Below are 17,313 nucleotides of genomic sequence, written 5' to 3'. Positions count from 1 at the left end.
TTCTCAGGAGGGTCCTGCAAAATTGGAAAGGTGTCTCCCTGTCTTCTTGCTTTCTGGGTTTACCACCTTTGTTCGGGGACACTGAGGCGGAACATGGGCATCTGCATTGGATATCAGCTGAGGAACTTAACCCTGGGCTCCCTGGGGGAGAGTGGAGATTGGGTACTCGGGTGCCCAGCGTGTGGTGTTGGGGGTGTGTGTGATTTAAATGGCTCTGGAACTTGATGCTGTTAAAGAAAACACCCAAGCTGCCAGGAGAACCGGGATCTTTTCACTGAAATTCACAAGGGCCACGGGAAAGGCTGTCATTGGCCAGGCTCCCAGGCCACCTGAACGCCGGGAGAGGATGGGGTGCAAACCCCGCCCAAGCCCCAGGGGGATGGAGTTGGCACCGATGACAACTGGTCAGTCCCTGGACGGCAGGCCAGGCATTTCAAAGGGTGTGGGAGCTAAGAGGCCCTCCCCAGCCGCGCTCTCTATCTCGGTGGCCCGCGCCTCCAGCGAAGCCGGGTAGGAATTGGAGTCTGGGTGGGAAGCAGACTTGAATCTGGGAGAAACAGTTGCGGTGGAGGAAGATAACAGAAAGCTTAAATCCGGGACGAGGGGCGCAGTGTCTTGAGGTCGAGCCCGTTTTGCGCCACCCGAGCCCAGAGCGAGGCGTCCCTTTGGAAGGGGTGCAGCGGCCCCTCCGGCACCGACCTCCTCGCCCAGGGCTCCTTGCCCCATCAGCAGTGTCAAGGAAGGGTCCCCAGCGGAGGACAGGGATCTGCGGCCATGGCCGAGGCAGCGGAGCTGGAGGGAGGGCCCCCAGGCCCCCAGGGGCCGCCCGAGGCCCCAGCGCCTGTGGCGGAGAGACCCGGTGAGCCGGAGGCCGCGGGAGGGGAGGCGGAGCGGGAGGAGGCCAGCGAGGGCGCCGCGGAGGCGCCGAGGGGCGAGGGGGCGGGCGCAGCCGCGACGGCCGCGGTGAACCGGGCAGAAAGCCCCGACCGGGACGGAGGGCGCGCGGGCGAGCGTGAGCCCGGCGCGGACGGTGGCCCGGCGGCCGAGACGCTGGGCGCGAGGGCGGCGCAGGGGGAGGCGGAGGCCGAGGAGGGCGCCCCGGGGTGCGCCGACGGCCCCCAGGGAGAGGAGGGGGCGAGCGGCGGGGAGCAGGCGGAGGACGCGAGCTCCGGGCGCGGCGCGCAGGGGGAGGCCGCGACGGAGGTTCAGGGGGAGCCCGGGGAGCCCGAGGCCCCCGGGGCGGAGGAGAAAGCGGAGCGAGGGCCGGGGGAACCGGGAGGCAGCGCGCCGGGGGCGCAGGGGCCCAGCATGGACGCAGCGGGGCAGGCGGGAGGGGCGCACGGGACCCAGGGTGAACCCCGGGACGGAGGGGACCGCAGCCCCCAGCCCCAGGCCGAGGCCACGGAGGCCGCGGCGGCGGAGATTGGCGGGTGCGGCCCCGGGGAGCTGGCGGGGGAGCCTCGGGATGCAGCGGCGAGGCCTGCCGACGAGGCGGGGGCCCCGGGGACAGGGGAGTCGGAGGAAGCGGCCCCCGGGGACGCGAGGGCGGAAGCCGTCGAAGAAGGGGACCAGGGTGGACCCCAGGAGGAGATGGAGGAGGCAGAGGAGGAGAGGCGAGAGGGCAGCCCGGAATGGCCGGGCGAGGAGGAGCCCCCAGACAGCAGCAGCGCGCATCCAGAGGCGGCCGCGCCGACCGGGGCCGCGGAGCCGGAGGCCGAGCTCAGCAACCACCTGGCGGAGGAGAGCAGCGTCGAGGGCGCGGACGAGACCGCGCGGGTGAACGGCCGCGGGGAGGACGGCGAGGCGTCCGAAGAGGGGGCCCCGAGACAGGAGCACGACATCACCCTCTTCGTGAAGGTAAGTTGAGCTTTCCCCAGCTCTTAGCACGCCCCCTCCCATTTTTGGTCTTGGTCTTCCAGGGGTCCCCAGTGTCAAGAGGGTCACTTCCATTCCTAGGAGGGAGGCAGGACATCCTGGGTGTTTTGGGAGAGTTTTAAGGAGCGTTTCAGCGAGACACGATGGTTTGGAAACGAAGAGGTTGGGTGGAGGCAGTCGGGGGAAGTGGGGGGATGCAGGGCCAGCACCCCACTGTCCTTTGCTCTGAAAATCCAAACTGGCCCTTCTCCTCCGGAGGTTATTGAAGAATTAACTTAAAGAAGAAAAAAAGCGACACACCCTACTGATGTTCAGAGCAGTTGACGCCAAAGAAAGCTTAATACTTGAAGAGGGGGGAAAATGCAAACAGGTTGTAATGCGAGAAGTATCCCCAGGACTCCGATTTCAGAGGCCCAGGGCTGGCCAGGGTTTTCAGCCCCCCAAAAGTATCCCTCTTTGGTGGGTAGAATCGATGAGGTCTATTTGGAAGGAAAGTGGAAATTTATGACGTATTAGGGTGTTTATTGAGCATTTTAATGTTTATTCTGGACGTTTACAAGATGCTGGTGGCTTGAACACTATCTGCCTTTATGTCGTATTTCAAACTTACTTCAAATGGGAGGAGAACAGTGAATTTGTTAGGGACTCTGTAGGGCACGACTGAGTACGTTTTGAGGTTTGAGTTTAAACAGGCATTTCTACAAGGCATCAAAAATGAGAGGCGAGGTCCAGTGGTAGCCACCCCCACCCCCTGCCCCCTGCCCCCCACATGGGGATCTTGGTTAAAAAAGCCCTGTTCTGAAGACCTGTGGCCAGACCAGGAAAGCAGCAGATAATAAGGCCAAGAATGTGCATTGCATGTTGAATCATAATCCTTCCAGAATACTTTCAGGCTTATAGAAGCCAGTTAGGACCTAAAGCTCCTTGCGGGGAATGTAAGCAAATTCTAATAAGCAAAAGGAGAAATGTTTCCAAAGTGATTAACATCAGAATTTCAAGAATTGTTTGGGTGGCAAGGGGGTTAGGGAGGAGAGGGCATGTATTTCTTCACTAGTGGGAAAGGGCTGTTACAGAGCTTTTTTGAAAACCCTGGGGCCTTTTAAGATTATGCGTTGGGATAGAACCTAAGGGCACAGCCCCTCCAAAGGGCCTCTGGGAGCTAGAAGTTTGTAGGGAAGGGGAAGGAGAAGGAGGGGGAAGGGGGAGGGGAAGAGCCAAATGCCCTGCCTGTGGTGTGTGCCCCAAATCTGCTCTTGATCTGAAAAATTCCCATTGCTCTGGTCTCATGGCCACCTGATTCCAGCACATCTTTCCAGCCTCTTGTTACAGTTCGGAAATACAGTAACACCTTCCTACCTTGTCCTGCTTCCATTCTCCACTGTCTCCAACCCAGGCCCTTGGTGACAGCCAGTGAGCTACACGTTGTTCCAACGTGTAAAATTCTTCAGTTGTTTATTGCAGAATTTCAGATAAGTCCACACCCCTTAGCCCGGCCACAAGGTCAGTCCCTCATGATGTTATTCTTGCCTCTTTGGTGTTGTCTGGATGTCTCCCCCCCCCACCCCCGCCCCCCTTTGTTACCGATGGTACCACTATGGCAGCCATATTGAACGAGTTACCTTTCCTTGAGCGAAACACATTCTTTCCTGCCCGGAGATTTTGCAGGTGCTGTACCTTCTGCCTGAATCAAGTTTTTTCCATCTCGACTCTCTCCCTGCCCCCTGCGGGGTGTCTGGATTCATCATGGGGAATCATCTCCTCTGGGGAGCCTTTTCCAACCCCAGTCTGGGTTGGGTGTCCCTCTGTTGAAAGTCCACTCATGTCCTGTGTGTTTCACCTCTTCCCTTGACTGTGTGAAATTCATCTTCTCCCCTCCATGTGGAGCACAGGTCTGGAACACGATGAAGATTTGAATGGGTGCCTGTGTGCACGACAGCCACGGTTACCATGGTAATCAATAGCATGGACCCACAGCCAGGGGATCAAATCCTGGCTCTGCTGCTCTCTTGCAGTGTGACCTTGGGCAAGCTACTTAACTTGTCTAAGCCTTTACTGCTTATGGATAAAGTGGGGATAATAATAGTACCTACCGGTGAGGTTGTTCAAGAATTAGATTATGTAAAGCACTTAGAATAGTACCATGGCTTGAGATAAGCATGGTGCAAACCTGTGTTCTTATGGTTATATCTGCTTAGCTTCCACAAACTTCTATTGCTTTTGCACAGAAATGGTCCCCTGTCCATTTCATACCTGCCCTCCTTTTTTTCTTTAAAGGAAAAATCTCTCTAGATACCTAATTACCTCCATTCTCTGGGGATAGGAATGTTATGGAAAGTAAAAATACATTTTTCTTCTCAGATCCTGCTCGGGAGGCAAGGGGCTTTTTTTTTTTTTTTTTTTTTAATATATATTTGTTTATTTATTTTTTTGAGAGAGAGTGAGTGCGTGAGCAGGGGAGGGGCAGAGCCCCATATGGGCTATCCAGACTGTTTTATTCTGACATGATCATCTTGGTGATCATTTGTGCCCCCCCCTTTTTTTTCTTAAAGAAACAGATCTCCAGGGGAGCCTGAGTGGCTTAGTTGGCTTAGTTGGCTAAGCATGCGACTCTTGATCTCAGCTTAGGTCTTGATCTCAGGGTCGTGAGTTCAAGCCCCACACTGGGCTCTGTGCTGGGTGTGAAGCCTACTTAAAAAAAACAAAAACAAAAAAGGGTAAGAAAACAGATCTCCAACTAGAGAGATGGGTTTTTAAGCAACTACTTTTTGATGGAACTTGAGGGTCACTTCAGATGTGCCTCATAGGATCGTTAAGGCATCCCCTTTAATTTTTCCACCTTCAAATCATTCTACTTAAAAACAAAAAAAGACCCCAAAGTAGAAATCAAGCAAAAACCTTTCATTTATTTATTTTAAAAAATATTTTAAAATTTATTTAGAGAGAGAGAGTGTGTGTGTGCACGTGAGCAGAGGAGGGGCAGAGAGAGAGAGAGAAAGAGAGAGAGGGAACTCCAAGCAGGCTCCATGCTGTTGGTGCAGGCCCTGACCCAGGGCTTGATCCCATGAACCGGATCATGACCTGAGCTGAAACCAAGAGTCCAACACTTAACCAACGGAGCCACCCAGGGGCCCCGAGCAAAAACCTCTTAGACGCTTGTATCTTTTGAGTTTGCTAATTCTTAACTTTTGATTTAAAATCCTTAAATTAGTTCAAAATAGAATTTCTTTGCCAGCTTTAGCTTTCTTTGGGCCTCTTCTCTGGGCTCTACTCCATAATCGACATCTGACCTTCTGGGTTTTGTAAACATGTCAAGTTTTTCTGTGCCATTACTGGAGTGCAGAATTCACAGATTTGTTTTTTCAGGGAGAGTACTGCAAGCATTTCAAACATCTCCTGACGGCCTGGCCAACACCGTCATCATTAATTGGCCCATATTTTATTTGTGATTTTTAACTTTTGCTTTTCCCCCTGTTTTTTAAAATACATACATTGGTTGCAAACATACCACAAAGTAATGACATATGACCCAGTGACATGTGCTAATAAAATCTGCTTCTACTTTTAACCACCCGGTGGTTTATAATCTCCATCTTTGTGAAAATTCTCATCCTACTAATTTGCCATTTTGTTTTATTCCGTAAGTACGCAAGTACGTATTCTTGTAAAAGAGCCAAAATCGTATAGAACAGGCCCAGGAAAACTTCCTTGAATTATTGTATGGGAAATTAATTTCTGATCATGCTAATTCTTTTATTTTATTTACAAAGAAGTGTTAATTATTTGTCATCAAATTATAAGGTAACCCTGCAGTGTATTTAGTAAGAAAGAGTCATTTCTTCTTCACTCATAACAAAGGGTAACAACATAATAACATACCAACAGAACAATAACAAACGACAAACAAAATACTGACAACAAAGGATAAAGTAGGGACTTCACCAGCTGTGGGGACTTAGTCGCTAAGGAAGTCTTGCTTACAGATTTGGGGCTTCTAATCCAGCGTGTGTACTTTGAGGCAGGGTCTAGGCGTAGGACAATCTGAGTTATAGATTTCCTGGCAAATGTCACATGACTTAAAAAAAACCTCAGTGTGACCAATGAGTAATCCTGGGCCAGAGTCTAGGAATTTCTGAAATTAGGTTTTTGGACACCATATATTTAACTATTACCATGCAGCTACTGCAGAGCTCAAAAGCTGGCATTTGCCATCACATTTGGGTCTCTAGAGAGGTGGAATCGGTAGAACCAAGTACAACTCAAGAAAGACGTGACCTTTGGGGCGCCTGGGTGGCTCAGTCGGTTCAGCATCCGGCTTCAGCTCAGGTCACGATCTCGCAGTCTGGTGGGTGAGTTCAAGCCCCGTGTCGGGCTCTGTGCTGACAGCTGGGAGCCCGGGGTCTGCTTCGGATTCTGTGTCTCCCTCTCTCTCTGCTCCTCCCCCATTCGTGCTCTGTCTCTGTCTCTCAAAAATGAATAAACGTTACAAAAATTAAAAAAAAAAGAAAGAAAGAAAGACGTGACCTTTGAAGAGGCATTGACGTGGAGAACTGCCCCCCAACATAAGTAAATAAATGAATAGAGGCAGCCAAGCAGGGCCACACCACGTGGCCACCACGGCAGGAGAGGAGGGGTAGGTATGTGTCCAGAGCAGCAGCTGACTGGCTCCTGGTAGACCAGTTGGCTGCAGCAATCTAGGCACCTTCTGCCAGGAGAGAACATGTCAAGACCTGTCCTGCAGGGCTTGGTCACCGAGGAGCTCGAGAGGGAGGTCGTATTTTCATCATCGTGTGTGGGCTGTGACCCCGCGCCCTGAAGGGAAATGGGCAAAGGTGCACTCCTAGGACTTTACGTCTCCCTGCAGAATGACGTTTTTGTCCCTTGTGTTCTGAGCATCTGATACAACTTGTCTGCAAATACATTTATGAAGTCAGTAGAGGTAGTTGGGGTGGAAACCGAGGTGGAATGCGGTGTTAAGCTAACGTCTGATACACCTGCACACACATTGCACACGGGGTCGGGGGCGGGGTGGTGGTCCCTCTCCCCACGCTGGCAGGGCCGTGGGCTCATTGGAAGCTCTCGGTCGGTGCCTTTTGGTAATGGTAGGTAAATGCCCAGGTGGATGCCGGTGGCATCAGTCCAAGGTGACCCAACGAGGCCACTCAGATATCCTGTGGATATCTGTCTGTACCTGTAGATACCTTCAGAAACAGATACCTGAAGATCGGCAAGATACCTTCAGAAACACCACACCGGGTCCTTTCGGCATGTGAATTTACTCTTTAGTTTCCCATATGCAGAAAAGTCAAAACCCAGCCTTTGAAGGAACGTAGAAAGTACAAAGCTCTTGAGCCATGGTTTCGGTTCAAGTAGGTCACAGTGCTGTCGATGCATCCCTTAACCTAGCGCATGTGAATTTGTCACCTACTGTGTGTCAGACAGTGTGCTACAGTTTGGGGACCCAACGTCAGGCAAGACCGACAGGGTCCCTGCCCTCATGGAGTTTACTGTCTAGCCCAGAGGACAGACACCGAGCACTGAATGCTGGCGATAGCAGGGACTACACTGATGTGCTCACTTTTGTCCTCCAGCCCCCCCCCGCCCCCAGCACAGGGTCTGGCACACAGTAGGCGCCCAGTTAATGCTGGCAGGAAGGGGAAGAGGCAGCGAAGATGAGTAGGAGGCTGTAGGAATATATAGCCGGAAGACCCGCAGATACAGTGGTAGTCACTAAGGTGTTTGTCGATTTGATGTATTTGGGGAGACACAGGGAGTGGGTCCCTCCGATGATCCCTAGTGCAAGTTCTTGAAGATTTTTGAAAACAGGCTGCCTTTGCTCTCGCCACTCTGTGAGCTCCTGCGACGTTCAGCAAAGGAGGGTTTTCTCCGAGAGTTGGGGAGGTGGATATTGAAATCTCCTAGACTCCTTTTCCATCAATTTTTTCTACTTTTTTTTTTTTTTTCTGACAGAGTGCTGATTCATGAACTGGGCTTTGTATTTGGGCATAGTTGGGGGTAGAGGGAGATACTCTGTCTGCAGTATAGACGTCGCCGTGTTTTCTGGCACACCATTCTCCTTCCCGTAGGGAGATGGTATCCAATTCCATTTTCAGCTGGATGCTGCAAAGCCTAAAATATTTACTCTCCGGCCCTTTAAGAGAAGGTTTGCTGACCCATAGTTACACCCCCTTTGATTTGTGACCTGGGACTAGATACATGGCCTTTGGCACAAAATTGGAGTTTTATTTAGCAAGGAAGAAGAGGAATGGCTGTTGAGTAAAGAATCAGCAGTGTCTATCACAGTGAAAAATATTTAAGACGCTGAATATCTCATACTTATTTTTGGAAATGTTATTTTTCTACGAGGCCCCTAATCTTGGTTTAGGTGAGGTTGAAATAAAACAGAGATTATAAATATAAAAAGATACTATGAGGGGCACCTGTGTGGCTCAGTCAGATTAGCGTCTGACTTTGGCTCAGGTCGTGATCTCCTGGTTTGTAAGTTCAAGCCCCACATCGGGCTCACTGCTGTCAGTGCAACGCCTGCTTTGAATCCTCTGTCTCCCTCTCTCTGCCCCTCCCCTGCTTTTGCTCTGTCAAAAATAAATAAACCTTAAAAAAAGATACAATGAAATACAATACAATAAAAAGTCAGTCTTTTTCCACCCCTGAGGTCCAGCTTCTCAGTTTTTCTTCTTGGAGACAGTCGCTGAATCTCTTTCCAGGGGTATTCTGTGCATATTGAAGCTGGCATGTAAATATCCTCACTGCATTAGTTACCTATCACCGTGTAATAAATTAATTACTCTGAGACTTAGCACCTAAAACAGCAAACATTTGTTATTCACGGCTTCTCTGTGTTAGGAATCTGGGGTCTTCTTGGTCGGGTAGTTCTAGCTTATGAGATTGCTAGATGTGACGTTCGCAAGGCTGTGGTCTCATCTGAGGGATTGGTTGGGGCAGGGGAGGATCTACTTTCAATGTGGCTGACTCACATGACTGTTGGCAAGCGGTTCGAATCCTCACCACTCGGGGCTTTCTTCATGGGCTGCTCTCATGTTGGCACAACATGGCATCTGGCTTTTCTTAGAGCAGGGATCCAAGAGAGAAGAAGCCACAATGCCTTTTATGACCAAGTCTCAGAAGTCACACACTGTGATTTCTGTCTTATTTATTTTATTTTATTTTTTTAGATGTTTAATGTTTATTTATTTTTGCGAGAGAGAGAGGGAGACCATGCATGTGCACAGAGAGGCAGAGAGAGTGGGAGTGCAGGAGGGGCAGAGAGAGGGGGAGACAGAGGATCGGAAGCAGGCTCTGTGCTGACAGCAGAGAGCCTGTCATGGGGGTCGAACTCACGAACTGTGAGATCATGTCCAGAGCCAAAGTTGGATGCCTAACTGACTGAGCCACCCAGACATCCCTCACAGACATATTTTTTTAAAAGTACCACACCCAATTTTGTTTTCATATAAAGTAGTACACTGGAAATACATTGGGTTACATCTTGCTTTCTTTACTTAATGGTATATCTTAGATATCATTCCCCATTGTACCTGTAGCTTGATTAAATTCTGATCGAGCTAAAAATTTAACTCTGATCGAGTTAAAAATTTCATAGTTTTCTAGTGATAGATGTACTTTGTGGTCAGTCTCCCATAGGTGGATATTTAGGTAGTTTCCTTTTTTTTTTTTAACAGAGAGAAAGCATGAGCTCGGGAGGGGCAGAGGGAGACAGGAACTGAAGGGGGCTCCATGCTGACAGCAGAGAGCCCAATGTGGGGCTTGAACTCACGAGCAGTGAGATCATGACCTGAGCAGATGTCCCAACGGTTAGCCTACTGAGCCACCCAGGCGCCCCATTAGTTTCTTCTTTTGGATGTTAAACCACCCTGTAATGAATATCCCTCTGTGCATATGTAATCACATATGGAAGCTCACTTCTTTAAACAAATTTTTTAATGTTTATTTATTTTTGACAGAGAGAGAGAGAGGGACAGAACATGAGCGGGGGAGGGGCAGAGAGAGAGGGAGGCACAGAATCAGAAGCAGGCTCTAGGCTCTGAGCTGTCAGTACAGAGCCCGACACGGGGCTCGAACTCACAGATCGCGAGATGATGACCTGAGCCGAAGTCGGACGCTCAACTGACTGAGCCACCCAGGTGCCTCAGAAGCTCACTTCTTAGATCATATCTCTTTTGGTGTATGTGTGGTTGAGTATACTTTTATATTTAACAACTATTGACATCTTTTTTTCTGTGAGCAGCTCGCTTTTGTCCTTTGCCCATTTTTCAAATGAATGTTTGACCTTATTTTTCCTAATTTTTGTATTAAGGAAGTTAGACCATTGTCTTTCATGGGGGCTGCATATATTTTTATTGGACTGTTTTGACTATTTGTGCTGGAGTAATTTATCCTTTCAGTCTTGGTAACTTGTTGGAATTGATGCGCGGGAAAACAAAGCATAGGCTGGGACAGCACTCTTAAACTCTCCAACTTCGGGGGCGCCTGGGTGGCTCAGTTGATGAAGTGTCTGACTGTTGATTTTGGCTGAGGTCATGATCTCACAGTTTGTGGGACGGAGCCCCGTGTCGGGCTCTGCACTGACAGCGTGGAGCCTGCTTGGGATTCTCTGTCTCTCTGCTTCTCTGCCCCTCCCCCGCTCTCTCTTTCTCGCTCTCAAAAATAAATAAACATTAAAAATAAAATGACATCCCCAACTTAATTTACTGTAATCTTTTTTTTTTTTTTAATGTTTGTTTATTTGTGAGAGAGGCAGAGTGCGAGTGGGGGAGGGGAAGAGAGCGAGGGAGACACAGAATCCGAAGCAGGCTCCAGGCTCCGAGCTGTCAGCACAGAACCCGACGCGGGGCTCGAGCTCATGAACCACGAGATCGTAACCTGAGCTGAAGTTGGCCGCTTAACCGACTGAGTCACCCAGGCGCCCCTTAATTTACTGGAATCCTCAAATCCTCTGTTTTACTTTATATTCTATAACTTCTTAAGTCCTGAGGGATTAGGTATTTCAATTCTTGCCTCTCTCCCTTTCTTTTTAATTAGCACGTTACACTTTATCAAGCACACGCCCTTTGAGAATTAAGTTCTTTCTTACATGGTAAGAATTCCCATTCAAAACAAAATTTCACATATCTAAGATAGCGGGATCATTTCATGCCACACGGCTACATCGCTCTGATCTTGGCATGCCACCTACTGGAATGTATTTGAGTCCCACAAATAAAAACCATCGTGAAAAGTAATCGTCTGTGATGCAGTGATATCAAAATATCATTTCTGAGGTTGTCTCCTCGCCAGATGTTCTATTTCTGCCTCCATCTGTCCAAAGAATTGACCAAAATGTACAGAGAATGATGCCATAGCCTATTTGTAGGGATCCAGTGAATTGTGAAAGACTGTTCAGAGCTTATGTTTAATTAGTGGGAGGGGGAACTGAAACACTCAGATATCAAAGATCATTCGGGGAGATACTTTTGAAGCTTTGGGGGAGGGGGTAGCTCTATGGAGAACAGTTGATATATACTTATTCACACAGCAAGGGAAGTCAAATCTTATATGTTTGTGTAAGAAATCATCAGATTAAAAATAGTCTCTAATTCTAGATTTTTATTGGCTTTGTGAGCTCTACCCCAACTCCCTGGTTCTCCTCCCTTGGGTGCTTGGTTGGCCACATGAAAGTTGAGTCTTTTGCTGTGGGGGAGAGGTAAGAGGTGCCTTTCAGTCTTCTAAACTCCAGAGTGGTGTTTTGGACTCACGCGGCTATTTAAAGCAAATATTGATTGAGTGCCCGCCAAGTAGCAGACCCTGTGTTTGGGGCCGGGGTACAACAGTGACAAACAGTGATGAACACAGCCCCTGCTTTTCTAGAGCTTTCAGCCTAGAGAGTGATCCAGAAGCAATGGCTAGAGTGAGGAAGGGGAGTGTGTGTGTGTGTGTGTGTGGGGGGGGGGTGCGGTTTGCTGGAACAGGTGGGAGAAATAGGGTAGCAGTCTGGGCAGTGATCCCTAAAGGGGGGGATTTGGCCTCTAGACCTCAGACAGCCTGGGCTCTGCCCTTCTGCTGCAGTCTCGCGTTGGGAAGACTGTGCTGTGTGTAATAGACGGGTAAGTGGACGATGGTAATGTACACGCGTGGCTACCGCATCAGGTACAAAGAATTGGGTGGTCAGTTTGCAGAGTGTAAATTGGGTCATCTCGAACATTCCCAGTTAGCCGTGAATGCCTCACGCGACACTTGGCACTCGCAGACATCGGCTTGTGTCTGAGCACAGTAATCGAACAGCTGTTCAAGCTGTGTGCATGTTGCAAATCATCTTTGGCTTTCTATTTGTATGGCAGGAGAGTATAGGAAGCGGTACAGTGAAAGAACAGAACGGGGGAGATAGACGGAGGTCACTCGGTGGTGTTCAGCTGGTGGGGGGGGGGCCCGATCTGAGGGGTCCAAGGCAGCTTCGCACACGTGTCCACTGTCCGGGCAGCGTGGCCGGAAGGCGGGGCTCAGCCGGGATTGTCAAACGGAGCACCGGCAGGTGGTCCCTCCAGCTGGTGGCCTCCAGACACACAGTGAACGAGGCAGCAGGTGCACAGCCTTTTATAGCAAAAGCCACATAGCATCGCTCCCACCATATCCTGCTGGTGACCAGGTGGTCCCCAGGGGGCTGGCCAGATTCACACCCCGCTTCTCGGTGGGAGGAGGGTGAAAGAATTTGCAGCCATCTTTATGGGAATCGCGCAATCACGTGATTTCACGTGATGTCAGAGGGTGCGAAATGCTCAGATCGTTTATTCATAGACACAGTTCTTTACTCACTTGAACTATGAAAGTGTCAGCGGTGCCTAAAAGCAACGGAGTTATTTATTTATTTGTTTGTTTGTTTGTTTGTTTATTTATATTCAGTGATGGACAGAGCAACCTGTCTGCAGGATTTACTACAGCAAATGTCAATGCCATATAATTACCGTAATTACAACACACGGACGAGGCGGGCCTCGAGCTGAGATCTGGGGCACTCCACGTGTCCTTTCTACAGTCATTTCTTTGTCATCTCTACGAAGCAGCCATTCATGCTTATGAAGGAGAAGGGTACCATGCCAATTAAATAGAGACTTGCCTCCACACCCCCTTTTGCTTCTGAGTGTGTGAGTCCCAAGCAGTTCTGGAGTAGCAAGAGGCTTGGGTCCCCTTTCAGAAGCTGTGCTATCCTGCCTTTGGGCCAGCAAGACTCTCCCCCTAGAGGGCGTGGCCAGCTGCAGGGAGAGGAGAAAATCTGGACCCATTCTGCCCAAGGCGTTATCTTTTTTTTTTAATGTTTATTTTATTTTCAAGAGAGAGAGAGAGAGAGAGAACTAGTGAGGGAGGGGAGGGGGGAGCAGAGGACCTCAAGCAGGCTCTGCACTGACAGCAGACAGCCTGATGTGGGGCTCGAACTCATGAACCATGGGATGATGGCCTGAGCCTAAGTCCGGTGCTCAAGTGACTGAGCCGCCCAAGTGCCCCCAAGGCTTTATCTTTGTGTTTTTCTAACCTTCCTGGGGCCTGAAGATGCCGTGGTCCAGTAGGAAGAGCCTCATTATGCACCCCCAGCATCATCCCTTGGGTGCCCCAGGCCCACCTCTAACCATGGTGGGTGGAGGGAAAGACGAATGGGGCAGGAAGTCGCTGTTCTCTTCCATGAGTGGGGGCACACGAGGGGACTGATGAGGCCCTTAGGACAACAGCCAGAGGCATGTCTAAGACACTGCACATCACAGACATCACATGCTTTGAAGCCCACATAGAATAAAAGCGCTGTTGGTCTGGAGATACAGGGACATGGGCTTTCTTCCTAAATGAGGGAAATTAATACCTTTTCGGTGCCTTTGGTGTCAGGGAGGCGGTGAGTTCGAAGAATCCTGGACTGACTTAATCCCCACCCCCAACTTTGTTCCCTTTGTTTGAGCCCCAGGCTGGCTGCCTTCGACGCTATTCCCATAAAAGGTCAGACTGGATGAAGTTTTGGGTTGCAGCTCAATGGTTTCTTTGTGTCGTTTAACTTTACAGAGAATTTAATGCTTAAGAAAACTCAGAGGTATTAACACATCAGATATGAGAAGGACATTTTTTTGTTAATTGCCACTTTAACCAATATATTATGACCCTGAGTCATAAGCAGCGGCAATAACGTAAGATTCTCACTCTCCACATATTGACATTTGCTGTCGTAAGTTCTGCACAGATGCTGCTCTGCCCATCACTGAACATAAAAAAATAACTCCGCTGCTTTTAGGCACTGCTGACATTTTCTTAAGCCAGTTCAAGCACGTAAAGAACTGGGTCTATAAATAAATGATTTGAGCATTTCCGCACATCGTGCAGTCACATCTTCAGGTGGTGGGTTAAGGATGGCTGCGAATTCTTTGACCCTCCTTCCACTGAGAAGTGGGGTCTGATTCTCCTCCCTCTGAAGCTGCCAGACCCTGGTGACTGCCTGGTCACCACTAGAATATGGAGGGAGTGATGCTGTGTGGCTTTTGCTATAAAAGGCTGTGCACCTTCTGCCTTGTTCACTGTCTGTCTTGAGGCCACCAGCTGGAGGGACCACCTGCCGGTGCTCTGTTTGACAATCCCGGCGGAGCCCAGCCTTCCGGCCACGCTGCCCAGACAGTAGACACGTTTGAGAAGCTGCCTTGGACCCCTCAGATCGGCCCCTCCACCAGCTGAACACCACTGAGTGACCTTTGTCAATGCCACCTGGAAAGGAAGGATCACCTAATCCAGAGCCTTGTCCAGATTCTTGACTTATGACAGCATGAGAGATTAAAAAAAAAGCAGCCCCCTCTGTTAAGTTTGGGGTCATTTGTTCATTGGCGATAAGTAACTGGGATGTGTGGCTTATGTGTCTTCTAAGCTGGTGAAATCTGGTTGGGTCAAAAGATAGGACCATGGTGAGAGGTATGGAGTAGTTTAAGGCAGGTCCAGGAGACACAGGAGGTTCCGTGTGGCCAGATCTTCTGTCTGCCGTGTGCATTTTTTCCCTGTGCAGTCACTGCAAGGATTGGAATATTCTCATCCATTCAAGAACGCAAACCACCAGGGTATATAAAAACAGGCTGCATTATTAAGCAGGCTTTCCAGAACAAGATGTTCCTTTGTTGTAATAATTCCTTGTGAGAATTTTACAAGGAAATAAGCTTTTCATGTCTGTGTAAAAGCTTCAGTTGGTATCCGGCCATATTATTAAATAAGGATTAAAAATAGCCCTGGAGTTTTTAAAGCATAATTCGTACACGAGGATAAATAGTAAGTTCCATTCTGTTCGTCCGTGTACTTCTTATGACTTGATTCCACCTACTGTGACAATGAATACGAACACGACTAAGCCTTTGGCCAGAATTTAAAGCTAAGAGCAATTTGACTCAGTGATTAAGTTATGTGGGTCAAGGGTGGCCAGCCACCTGATCCATGCAATAATACATCGATTGTTATGGCTGTTGAAAAGAATAAATACTATACATACCTGGGAACGTAGTTAGGATTAATAGGCTTTTTGAAAGGTTCAGATCTATGTTTCAAAAAGTTTTAAGACCGAAAACATATTTCTGAGGATCCAGGTATCAACGATGCATTAAATTGTTCTTAAGTTCTAAGGGTAGGAAGAGTGAGAAGCACATTTCAAAATAGAGCATATCTTTTTTGTGTGCGGACCGGAGTAAGAAACTTAATAAACATAATAGATGAATAAGGTGCAGCCAATGGGCCCATCTCTCCGCTCCACTGGGGACAGACAGCCTAAATCATTGGCTGGATGTGCCAACAAAATCAGTCTTGAGAAGCGTTATCAAGAGGGTAGGCTCGTATTTATGTAAGAAAAACAAAATACTCAATTTTCCTTTTCTAAAATAGGCTTTGCTGCACTGATGATACATTTTTCCTTTACAGGCTTACAAGAAGTGGGATGCGTGCGATTTGTGTCACATGATAATGCTAGTATAACGATAAACTCTACCGACAAAGATACGAAAGCGAGGGGCTGAACGGCCTCTCTCTTCATTCCTCCTAAGTGTGGTGAAACAGAGGGTCTATCCGTTTGGTTCCCATTCTGCGAGGACCCTTCCTTCTGCTGTAGAGTTGGTTTGTTGCTGTCCCCACTGGATATCTTGTCGCACCACTAGATGGCGGAAGAGGGAAGGCGAGAGACACAGACAGTGGGGCCGAAGGGGTGGTTTCCCGTCCAAGGAGCGTTCCCTCTCTGCCTTGCAGAAAATGTAAAAACCAGAAGCCTTCCGGATGGTCTGTACCCCACAGTAGTCATGGTGACGATACAGCTGGGATTATTGGAATCGTTGGCTTTTTGCCTGCAAGCAGCCGATAGGGCCCTTCCTACTGACCTTGGCAGTTGCCTTGGCACTGTAATCGGTGGTGATAACAGGAGCCCAGCAGGGCACGGTCTGGCTTTTCTGCTCAGCTGCCCACGGGCCCTCTTCCCTCCCAGCTGCAGGTGGCCAGCTCCCCGGCCCCACACTGCCAGGCTCCGTCCTGCACCTAACCAAGAGGTGGGGGTAGGACCCGTAAGAACTCTACTTCACTGGCACACACTGTGGAGGAAGACGGGAGAGGGCGATGCTGAGCTGAGAAAAGCTTGTGCAGTGGGTGCAGGCAGAAAAAAGACCAGACGTCAGCAAATGGCTTGCCTTGTACCTGAGCTTCAAGAAGACTGGTTTCCCTCGGTTGAAAGGGAGACTGGAAAATAGGGACTCCACCGTTAGAGCAGGGGATATCGGATGCTGTGGCTGCCCTGGTAGAATCTCCCCAAATACAGAAATTGGGAAATGAGCCAAGAATTTAGCGCCTTGGGGACTGGCACTCTCTGTCCCATTTCTATTGGTTTTTCTCACGTTGTCTCTGTCACCCGCTTAGGGGGTTTATATATCCTTTAGAAAACTTTATCTTTCGTAGGCTCCTCCTTCCCCAATTTTGTGGTTGTTTGGGCATTTCTATAAAAGCTGTTCTGTTAGTTCTGGGCCAAGAAAATAATCTCCTGTTGTATCATTGTGTCCGTGGGAAAATCAGTCAATATATCAATTCAACTCACATCATCTTTCCCAGGAATGAAGCTTCCTTATTAAGCATGTCCTTCCCCTAAAAGGTATCAGTGAGTCACATTTCAGTAATGGATTTTTTTTAAACCAGTAGTCCAGATTTTCAGAACCACAAGCCTATGGCACACCTTATTCTGATGACTTAGGTTGAATTAGCTATTCAAGGTTTGTAGAGTATTATTAAGTTCTTACTTCCTGCACCGATGGCATCTGAATCCAAATGGAAAGAGTTAAAAATCCCCTGAAATTATTCAACATATTCACCGAGAATACTGTGCGAAGTGGGTTTACGGCTCTGTATTTCTCCAACACCGTCCACTGTAGGCGGGATTTCAGAATGTTCTCG

The 17,313-nt window shown here is 49.0% G+C and overlaps 1 protein-coding gene across 2 annotated transcripts in view; it reads left to right on the top strand.

Moving 5' to 3' along the window:
- The first annotated feature begins 422 nt into the window (after positions 1-422).
- The window catches only part of CLIC6 (chloride intracellular channel 6), a 42,855-nt gene continuing 25,964 nt past the window's right edge, over positions 423-17,313 (top strand). For both annotated transcript variants that reach the window (XM_042903316.1, XM_042903315.1), the window contains exon 1: positions 423-1,857. In XM_042903316.1, the coding sequence (XP_042759250.1) occupies positions 775-1,857 (1,083 nt within the window). In that variant the 5' untranslated portion in view covers positions 423-774. The remainder of the gene's footprint in view (positions 1,858-17,313) is intronic.

This window comes from Panthera leo, chromosome C2 (assembly GCF_018350215.1).
Source record: "Panthera leo isolate Ple1 chromosome C2, P.leo_Ple1_pat1.1, whole genome shotgun sequence".
NCBI classification, from domain to species: domain Eukaryota; kingdom Metazoa; phylum Chordata; class Mammalia; order Carnivora; family Felidae; genus Panthera; species Panthera leo.
This window is presented reverse-complemented; position numbering and strand designations above follow the sequence as displayed.